Consider the following 11405-nt stretch of genomic DNA (forward strand, 5'->3'; position numbering starts at 1 on the left):
GTGAGTGTAGAGCAAATTGAACTTGAAAACTTCATCCTAAAATTCTAAGTGTCTTGACAGAAAACGAGGAGAATAAATGGGGAGGTAAATGTAACAGCCCCATAAGTGCAGTTATGTATTATGAATGACAGTAAGGTAAGTACTTATTACACTCAGTAATAAACCGTACTGCCAATTCGGAGGATGGGTTGCAGGTGAGGTATAAAGAGCTAGGTATCACTGTTAGATAAACACACACATTAATAATAGTCATTGATAATACGTTACTTCTGCTGTGCCTCCGTGAAGACTGCAGGCTCGTCAGAAGCGAGGTAGATCCTCCGGGTGACATTTGGGTTGAAGATCTGGAGTCCGGTGTAATACCTCTCAACTTGCTCCATGTACTCTTCTATGCCATAAAGTTTAGCTTCTATTTTCTTGTCAGTTCGCCTCACGTGCACACTGATGATGAAGGAAAGACAGGTTTCAGCACACAGCCCTCGACACTCTGTGTCTCAGGAGTTGGGTATCATGTGGGGTAACACTTGAGCAATTATTATCGAGGAGCTATTGTCTTCATGTACCTTATGTGCTGAAGACGAGCCCCACACTAACTTGTGTTGCGTCCAGTTCGTACCTGTGTCCACCCAGTATAATGTACCTTGGTGCCTACCTCCACCCACTATAATGTACCTTGGTGCCTACCTCCACCCAGTATAATGTACCTTGGTGCCTACCTCCACCCAGTATAATGTACCTTGGTGCCTACCTCCACCCACTATAATGTACCTTGGTGCCTACCTCCACCCACTATAATGTACCTTGGTGCCTACCTCTACCCACTATAATGTACCTTGGTGCCTACCTCCACCCACTATAATGTACCTTGGTGCCTACCTCCACCCACTATAATGTACCTTGGTGCCTACCTCCACCCACTATAATGTACCTTGGTGCCTACCTCCACCCACTATAATGTACCTTGGTGCCTACCTCCACCCACTATAATGTACCTTGGTGCCTACCTCCACCCACTATAATGTACCTTGGTTCCTACCTCCACCCAGTATAATGTACCTTGGTGCCTACCTCCACCCACTATAATGTACCTTGGTGCCTACCTCCACCCACTATAATGTACCTTGGTGCCTACCTCCACCCACTATAATGCACCTTTTTGCCTACCTCCACCCACTATAATGTACCTTGGTGCCTACCTCCACCCAGTACAATGTTCCTCAATACCTGTCTCCACCAGTATAATGCTCCTTAATACCTGTCTCCACCAGTACAATGTTCCTTAATACCTGTATCCACCCAGTATAATGCTTCTTAATACCTGTCCCCACCAGTACAATGTTCCTTAATACCTGTATCCACCCAGTACAATGCTCCTTAATACCTGTCTCCACCAGTACAATGCTCCTTAATACCTGTCTCCACCAGTACAATGTTCCTTAATACCTGTCTCCACCAGTACAATGTTCCTTAATACCTGTCTCCACCAGTACAATGCTCCTTAATACCTGTCTCCACCAGTACAATGCTCCTTAATACCTGTCTCCACCAGTACAATGCTCCTTAATACCTGTCTCCACCCAGTATAATGCTCCTTAATACCTGTCTCCACCAGTACAATGCTCCTTAATACCTGTCTCCACCAGTACAATGCTCCTTAATACCTGTCTCCACCAGTACAATGCTCCTTAATACCTGTCTCCACCAGTACAATGCTCCTTAATACCTGTATCCACCCAGTATAATGCTTCTTAATACCTGTCCCCACCAGTACAATGTTCCTTAATACCTGTCTCCACCAGTACAATGCTCCTTAATACCGGTCTCCACCAGTATAATGCTCCTTAATGCGTGTCTCCACCCAGTATAATGCTCCTTAATACCTGTCTCCACCCAGTATAATGCTCCTTAATACCTGTCTCCACCCAGTATAATGCTCCTTAATACCTGTCTCCACCCAGTATAATGCTCCTTAATACCTGTCTCCACCAGTACAATGCTCCTTAATGCGTGTCTCCACCCAGTATAATGCTCCTTAATACCTGTCTCCACCAGTACAATGCTCCTTAATGCGTGTCTCCACCCAGTATAATGCTCCTTAATACCTGTCTCCACCCAGTATAATGCTCCTTAATACCTGTCTCCACCCAGTATAATGCTCCTTAATACCTGTCTCCACCAGTATAATGCTCCTTAATACCTGTCTCCACCAGTATAATGCTCCTTAATACCTGTCTCCACCCAGTATAATGCTCCTTAATACCTGTCTCCACCCAGTATAATGCTCCTTAATACCTGTCTCCACCCAGTAAATTGTTCCAAAATACCTGTCTCCACCCAATATAATGCTCCTTAATACCTGTCTCCACCCAGTAAATTGTTCCATAATACCTGTCTCCACCCAGTACAATGTTTCTTAATGCATGAGAATGTAGTGTTCAAGGTAATGTAATGTAAAATTAATATCTTGAGGTTATCTTGAGATGATTTCGGGGCTTTAGTGTCCCCTGGTCCTCGACCAGGCCTCCACCCCCAGGAAGCAGCCCGTGACAGCTGACTAACACCTAGGTACCTATTTTACTGCTAGGTAACAGGAGCATAGGGTGAAAGAAACTCTGCTCATTGTTTCTCGCCGGCGCCCGGGATTGAACCCGGGACCACAGGATCACAAGTCCAGCGTGCTGTCCGCTCGGCCGACCGGCTCCCTAATGCTCCCTAATATGCAATGTAATGTTCCTTAATGTCTGTCTCCACACAATGTAATGTTCCTTAATGCCTGTCTCCACACAATATAATGTTCCTTAACGCCTGTCTCCACACAATATAATGTTCCTTAACGCCTGTCTCCACACAATGTAATGTTCCTTAACGCCTGTCTCCTTGCAGTATAATTGTTTCAAGAAGTGTTCCTCTACAACAACTCAACATCAGCAGATGTAACTATCAGCCGTTGAAGTCCTTGTATCAACATTTATATGTAACATTACCTATAGTAAACATCTCTGTTTTTTTGCGCATTCAACTACTCTTATAATATTTAATTGACGTCGGGTGGTTTATTGCAGGTGTCTGTCAGAGTGTGGGCACTCCACAGTGTGGGCACTCCACAGTGTGGGCACTCCACAGTGCGGGCACTCCACAGTGTGGGCACTCCACAGTGTGGGCACTCCACAGTGCGGGCACTCCACAGTGTGGGCACTCCACAGTGTGGGCACTCCACAGTGCGGGCACTCCACAGTGCGGGCACTCCACAGTGTGGGCACTCCACAGTGTGGGCACTCCACAGTGTGGGCACTCCACAGTGTGGGCACTGCACAGTGTGGGCACTCCACAGTGTGGACACTCCACAGTGCGGGCACTCCAGAGTGTGGGCACTCCAGAGTGTGGGCACTCCACAGTGTGGGCACTCCAGAGTGTGGGAACTCCGCAGTGTGGGCACTCCAGAGTGTGGGCACTCCAGAGTGTGGGCACTCCACAGTGCGGGCACTCCACAGTGTGGGCACTCCACAGTGTGGGCACTCCAGAGTGTGGGCACTCCAGAGTGTGGGCACTCCAGAGTGTGGGCACTCCAGAGTGTGGGCACTCCACAGTGTGGGCACTCCAGAGTGTGGGAACTCCGCAGTGTGGGCACTCCAGAGTGTGGGCACTCCAGAGTGTGGGCACTCCAGAGTGTGGGCACTCCACAGTGTGGGCACTCCACAGTGTGGGCACTCCACAGTGTGGGCACTCCACAGTGTGGGCACGCCACAGTGTGGGCACTCCACAGTGCGGGCACTCCACAGTGTGGGCACTCCACAGTGTGGGCACTCCACAGTGTGGGCACTCCACAGTGTGGGCACTCCACAGTGTGGGCACTCCACAGTGTGGGCACTCCAGAGTGTGGGCACTCCACAGTGTGGGCACTCCACAGTGTGGGAACTCCAGAGTGTGGGCACTCCACAGTGTGGGCACTCCAGAGTGTGGGCACTCCACAGTGTGGGCACTCCACAGTGCGGGCACTCCACAGTGTGGGCACTCCACAGTGTGGGCACTCCACAGTGTGGGCACTCCAGAGTGTGGGCACTCCAGAGTGTGGGCACTCCAGAGTGTGGGCACTCCAGAGTGTGGGCACTCCAGAGTGTGGGCACTCCAGAGTGTGGGCACTCCAGAGTGTGGGCACTCCACAGTGCGGGCACTCCACAGTGTGGGCACTCCACAGTGTGGGCACTCCACAGTGCGGGCACTCCACAGTGTGGGCACTCCACAGTGTGGGCACTCCACAGTGTGGGCACTCCACAGTGTGGGCACTCCACAGTGCGGGCACTCCACAGTGCGAGAACTCCACAGTGCGGGCACTCAAGAGAGTGGACACTGCAGTACCCACACCACTACTACACGCATCTACACGCCACTACAAGCCACTACACACCACTACACGCCATTACACGCCACTACACGCCAATACACGCCACTACACACCCCTACACGCCCCTACACGCCACTACACGCCACTACACGCCACTACACGCCCCTACACGCCACTACACGCCCCTACACGCCACTACACGCCACTACACGCCCCAACACGCCACTACAAGCCACTACACACCACTACACGCCATTACATGCCACTACACGCCAATACACGCCACTACACACACCTACACGCTCCTACACGCCACTACACGCCACTACACGCCACTACACGCCACTACACGCCCCTACACGCCACTACACGCCCCTACACGCCACTACACGCCACTACACGCCCCTACACGCCATACACACCACTACTACACGCCACTACACGCCATACACACCACTACTACACGCCACTACACGCCACTACACGCCATACACACCACTACTACACGCCACTACACGCCATTACACGCCACTACACGCCACTACACGCCACTACACGCCACTACACGCCACTACACGCCCCTACACGCCTCTACACGTCACTACACGCCACTACACGCCATTACACGCCACTACACGCCACTACACGCCCCTACACGCCACTACACGCCACTACACGCCACTACACGCCACTACACGCCCCTACACGCCCCTACACGCCACTACACGCCCCTACACGCCACTACACGCCCCTACACGCCACTACACGCCACTACACGCCACTACACGCCCCTACACGCCCCTACACGCCACTACACGCCCCTACACGCCACTACACGCCACTACACGCCCCTACACGCCACTACACGCCCCTACACGCCACTACACGCCCCTACACGCCACTACACGCCACTACAAGCCCCTACACGCCCCTACACGCCACTACACGCCACTACACGCCCCTACACGCCCCTACACGCCACTACTACACGCCCCTACACGCCCCTACACGCCACTACACGCCACTACACGTCACTACACGCCCCTACACGCCCCTACACGCCACTACACGCCCCTACACGCCACTACACGCCCCTACACGCCACTACACGCCACTACACGCCACTACACGCCCCTACACGCCCCTACACGCCACTACACGCCCCTACACGCCACTACACGCCCCTACACGCCCCTACACGCCACTACACGCCACTACACGCCCCTACACGCCCCTACACGCCACTACTACACGCCCCTACACGCCCCTACACGCCACTACACACCACTACACGCCACTACACGCCACTACACGCCCCTACACGCCACTACACGCCACTACACGCCACTACACGCCCCTACACGCCCCTACACGCCATTACACGCCATTACACGCCACTACACGCCACTACACGCCATTACACGCCACTACACGCCACTACACGCCATTACACGCCACTACACGCCACTACACGCCACTACACGCCCCTACACGCCCCTACACGCCACTACACGCCACTACACGCCCCTACACGCCACTACACGCCACTACACGCCACTACACGCCATTACACGCCACTACACGCCACTACACGCCACTACACGCCACTACACGCCCCTACACGCCACTACACGCCACTACACGCCACTACACCCCACTACACGCCACTACACCCCACTACACGCCCCTACACGCCACTACACGCCACTACACGCCCCTTCACGCCCCTACAAGCCACTACACGCCACTACACGCCATTACACGCCACTACACGCTACTACACGCCATAACACGCCTCTACACGTCACTACACGCCACTACACGCCATTACACGCCACTACACGCCACTACACGCCCCTACACGCCACTACACGCCACTACACGCCACTACACGCCACTACACGCCCCTACACGCCACTACACGCCACTTCACGCCACTACACGCCATTACACGCCCCTACACGCCACTACACGCCACTACACGCCACTACACGCCCCTACACGCCCCTACACGCCACTACACGCCCCTACACGCCACTACACGCCACTACACGCCATTACACGCCACTACACGCTACTACACGCCATAACACGCCTCTACACGTCACTACACGCCACTACACGCCATTACACGCCATTACACGCCACTACACGCCACTACACGCCCCTACACGCCACTACACGCCACTACACGCCACTACACGCCCCTACGCGCCACTACACGCCACTACACGCCACTACACGCCCCTACACGCCACTACACGCCACTACACGCCACTACACGCCCCTACACGCCCCTACACGCCACTACGCGCCCCTACACGCCACTACACGCCCCTACACGCCCCTACACGCCACTACACGCCACTACACGCCCCTACACGCCCCTACACGCCACTACTACACGCCCCTACACGCCCCTACACGCCACTACACACCACTACACGCCACTACACGCCCCTACACGCCACTACACGCCACTACACGCCCCTACACGCCCCTACACGCCATTACACGCCATTACACGCCACTACACGCCACTACACGCCATTACACGCCACTACACGCCACTACACGCCATTACACGCCACTACACGCCACTACACGCCACTACACGCCCCTACACGCCCCTACACGCCACTACACGCCACTACACGCCCCTACACGCCACTACACGCCACTACACGCCACTACACGCCATTACACGCCACTACACGCCACTACACGCCACTACACGCCACTACACGCCCCTATACGCCACTACACGCCACTACACGCCACTACACCCCACTACACGCCACTACACCCCACTACACGCCCCTACACGCCACTACACGCCACTACACGCCCCTTCACGCCCCTACAAGCCACTACACGCCACTACACGCCATTACACGCCACTACACGCTACTACACGCCATAACACGCCTCTACACGTCACTACACGCCACTACACGCCATTACACGCCACTACACGCCACTACACGCCCCTACACGCCACTACACGCCACTACACGCCACTACACGCCACTACACGCCACTACACGCCCCTACACGCCACTACACGCCACTTCACGCCACTACACGCCATTACACGCCCCTACACGCCACTACACGCCACTACACGCCACTACACGCCCCTACACGCCCCTACACGCCACTACACGCCACTACACGCCCCTACACGCCACTACACGCCACTACACGCCACTACACGCCATTACACGCCACTACACGCTACTACACGCCATAACACGCCTCTACACGTCACTACACGCCACTACACGCCATTACACGCCATTACACGCCACTACACGCCACTACACGCCCCTACACGCCACTACACGCCACTACACGCCACTACACGCCCCTACGCGCCACTACACGCCCCTACACGCCACTACACGCCACTACACGCCCCTACACGCCACTACACGATGCCTACACACCCCTACACGCCACTACACGCCCCTACACGCCCCTACACGCCACTACTCCACGCCCCTACACGCCCCTACACGCCACTACACACCACTACTACTCGCCACTACACGCCCCTACACGCCACTACACGCCACTACACGACCCTACACTCCCCTACACGCCCCTACAAGCCATTACACGCCATTACACGCCACTACACGCCACTACACGCCACTACACGCCCCTACACGCCACTACACGCCACTACACGCCCCTACACGCCACTACACGCCACTACACGCCACTACACGCCATTACACGCCGCTACACGCCACTACTCGCCCCTACACGCCACTACACGCCACTACACGCCACTATACGCCACTACACGCCCCTACGCGCCAATACACGCCCCTACACGCCCCTACACGCCACTACACGCCCCTACACGCCACTACACGCCCCTACACGCCACTACACGCCACTACACGCCCCTACACGCCCCTACACGCCACTACACGCCACTACACGCCCCTACACGCCCCTACACGCCACTACTCCACGCCCCTACACGCCCCTACACGCCACTACACACCACTACTACTCGCCACTACACGCCCCTACACGCCACTACACGCCACTACACGCCCCTACACGCCCCTACACGCCCTTACACGCCATTACACGCCATTACACGCCACTACACGCCACTACACGCCACTACACGCCACTACATGCCACTACACGCCACTACACGCCACTACACGCCCCTACACGCCACTACACGCCACTACACGCCATTACACGCCACTACACGCCACTACACGCCACTACACGCCCCTACACGCCACTACACGCCACTACACGCCACTATACGCCACTACACGCCCCTACGCGCCACTACACGCCCCTACACGCCCCTACACGCCACTACACGCCCCTACACGCCACTACACGCCCCTACACGCCACTACACGCCACTACACGCCCCTACACGCCCCTACACGCCATTACACGCCACTACACGCCCCTACACGCCCCTACACGCCACTACTCCACGCCCCTACACGCCCCTACACGCCACTACACACCACTACTACTCGCCACTACACGCCCCTACACGCCACTACACGCCACTACACGCCACTACACGCCCCTACACGCCCCTACACGCCCTTACACGCCATTACACGCCATTACACGCCACTACACGCCACTACACGCCACTACACGCCACTACATGCCACTACACGCCACTACACGCCACTACACGCCCCTACACGCCACTACACGCCACTACACGCCATTACACGCCACTACACGCCACTACACGCCACTACACGCCCCTACACGCCACTACACGCCACTACACACCACTACACGCCATTACACGCCACTACACGCCCCTACAAGCCCCTACACGCCACTACACGCCACTACACGCCACTACACGCCCCTACACGCTACTACACGCCACTACACGCCATTACACGCCATTACACGCCACTACACGCCACTACACGCCACTACACGCCCCTACACGCCACTTCACGCCATTACACGCCATTACACGCCACTACACGCCACTACACGCCACTACACGCCCCTACACGCCACTACACGCCACTACACGCCCCTACACGCCCCTACAAGCCACTACACGCCACTACACCCCACTACACGCCCCTACACGCCACTACACGCTCCTACACGCCACTACACGCCACTACACGCCCCTACACGCCCCTACACGCCACTACACGCCACTACACGCCCCTACACGCCCCTACACGCCACTACTCCACGCCCCTACACGCCCCTACACGCCACTACACACCACTACTACTCGCCACTACACGCCCCTACACGCCACTACACGCCACTACACGCCCCTACACGCCCCTACACGCCCTTACACGCCATTACATGCCATTACACGCCACTACACGCCACTACACGCCACTACACGCCACTACACGCCACTACACGCCACTACACGCCCCTACACGCCACTACACGCCACTACACGCCATTACACGCCACTACACGCCACTACACGCCACTACACGCCCCTACACGCCACTACACGCCACTACACACCACTACACGCCATTACACTCCACTACACGCCACTACACGCCCCTACAAGCCCCTACACGCCACTACACGCCACTACACGCCCCTACACGCTACTACACGCCACTACACGCCATTACACGCCATTACACGCCACTACACGCCACTACACGCCACTACACGCCCCTACACGCCACTTCACGCCATTACACGCCATTACACGCCACTACACGCCACTACACGCCACTACACGCCCCTACACGCCACTACACGCCACTACACGCCCCTACACGCCCCTACACGCCACTACACGCCACTACACCCCACTACACGCCCCTACACGCCACTACACGCCACTACACGCCCCTTCACGCCCCTACACGCCACTACACGCCACTACACGCCATTACACGCCACTACACGCCTCTACACGCCACTACACGCCTCTACACGCCACTACACGCCACTACACGCCACTACACGCCACTACACGCCACTGCACGCCATTACACGCCACTACAGGCCATTACACGCCACTACACGCAACTACACGTCACTACACGCCATTACACGCCACTACACGCCATTACACGCCACTACACGCCACTACACGCCATTACACGCCACTACACGCCACTACACGCCCCTACACGCCTCTACACGCCACTACACGCCTCTTCACCCCACTACACTCCCCTTCACCCCACTACACTCCCCTACACGCCACTACACGCCATTACACGCCACTACACGCCACTACACGCCCCTTCACGCCCCTACACGCCACTACACGCCACAACACGCCTCTACACGCCACTACACGCCACTACCCGCTACTACACGCCACTACACGCCACTACACGCAACTACACGCCACTACACGCCACTACACGCCACTACACGCCCCTACACGCCACTACACGCCCCTACACGCCACTACACGCCCCTACACGCCACTACACGCAACTACACGCCACTACACGCCCCTACACGCCACTACACGCCCCTACACGCCACTATACGGCCCTACACGCCACTACACGCCCCTACACGCCCCTACACGCCACTACAGGCCACTACACGCCATTGCACGCCATTACACGCCACTACACGCCACTACACGCCCCTACACGCCACTACACGCCCCTACACGCCACTACAGGCCACTACACGCCATTGCACGCCATTACACGCCACTACACGCCACTACACGCCCCTACACGCCACTACACGCCATTACACGCCATTACACGCCCCTACACGCAACTACACGCCACTACACGCTATTACACGCCACTACACGTAACTACACGCCCCTACACGCCACTACACGGTACTACACGCCCCTACACGCCCCTACACGCCACTACACTCCCCTACAAGCCACTACACGCCCCTACACGCCACTACACGCCACTACACGCCCCTACACGCCACTACACGCCCCTACACGCCACTACACGCCCCTACACGCCACTACACGCCACTACACGCCCCTACACGCCACTACACGCCTCTACACGCCACTACACGCCACTACACGCCCCTACACGCCACTACACGC

At 56.7% G+C, this 11405-nt stretch overlaps 1 protein-coding gene across 1 annotated transcript in view; it reads right to left on the minus strand.

Moving 5' to 3' along the window:
• Positions 1-263: 263 nt before the first annotated feature.
• LOC138366809 (alpha-(1,6)-fucosyltransferase-like) overlaps positions 264-11405 on the minus strand; it is a 65271-nt gene continuing 54129 nt past the window's right edge. Inside the window, exon 5 of the mRNA XM_069328092.1 lies at positions 264-441. Coding sequence (XP_069184193.1) covers positions 264-441 — 178 coding nt within the window. The remainder of the gene's footprint in view (positions 442-11405) is intronic.

Source organism: Procambarus clarkii, chromosome 20, assembly GCF_040958095.1.
Source record: "Procambarus clarkii isolate CNS0578487 chromosome 20, FALCON_Pclarkii_2.0, whole genome shotgun sequence".
Classification (NCBI taxonomy): Eukaryota; Metazoa; Arthropoda; class Malacostraca; order Decapoda; family Cambaridae; genus Procambarus; species Procambarus clarkii.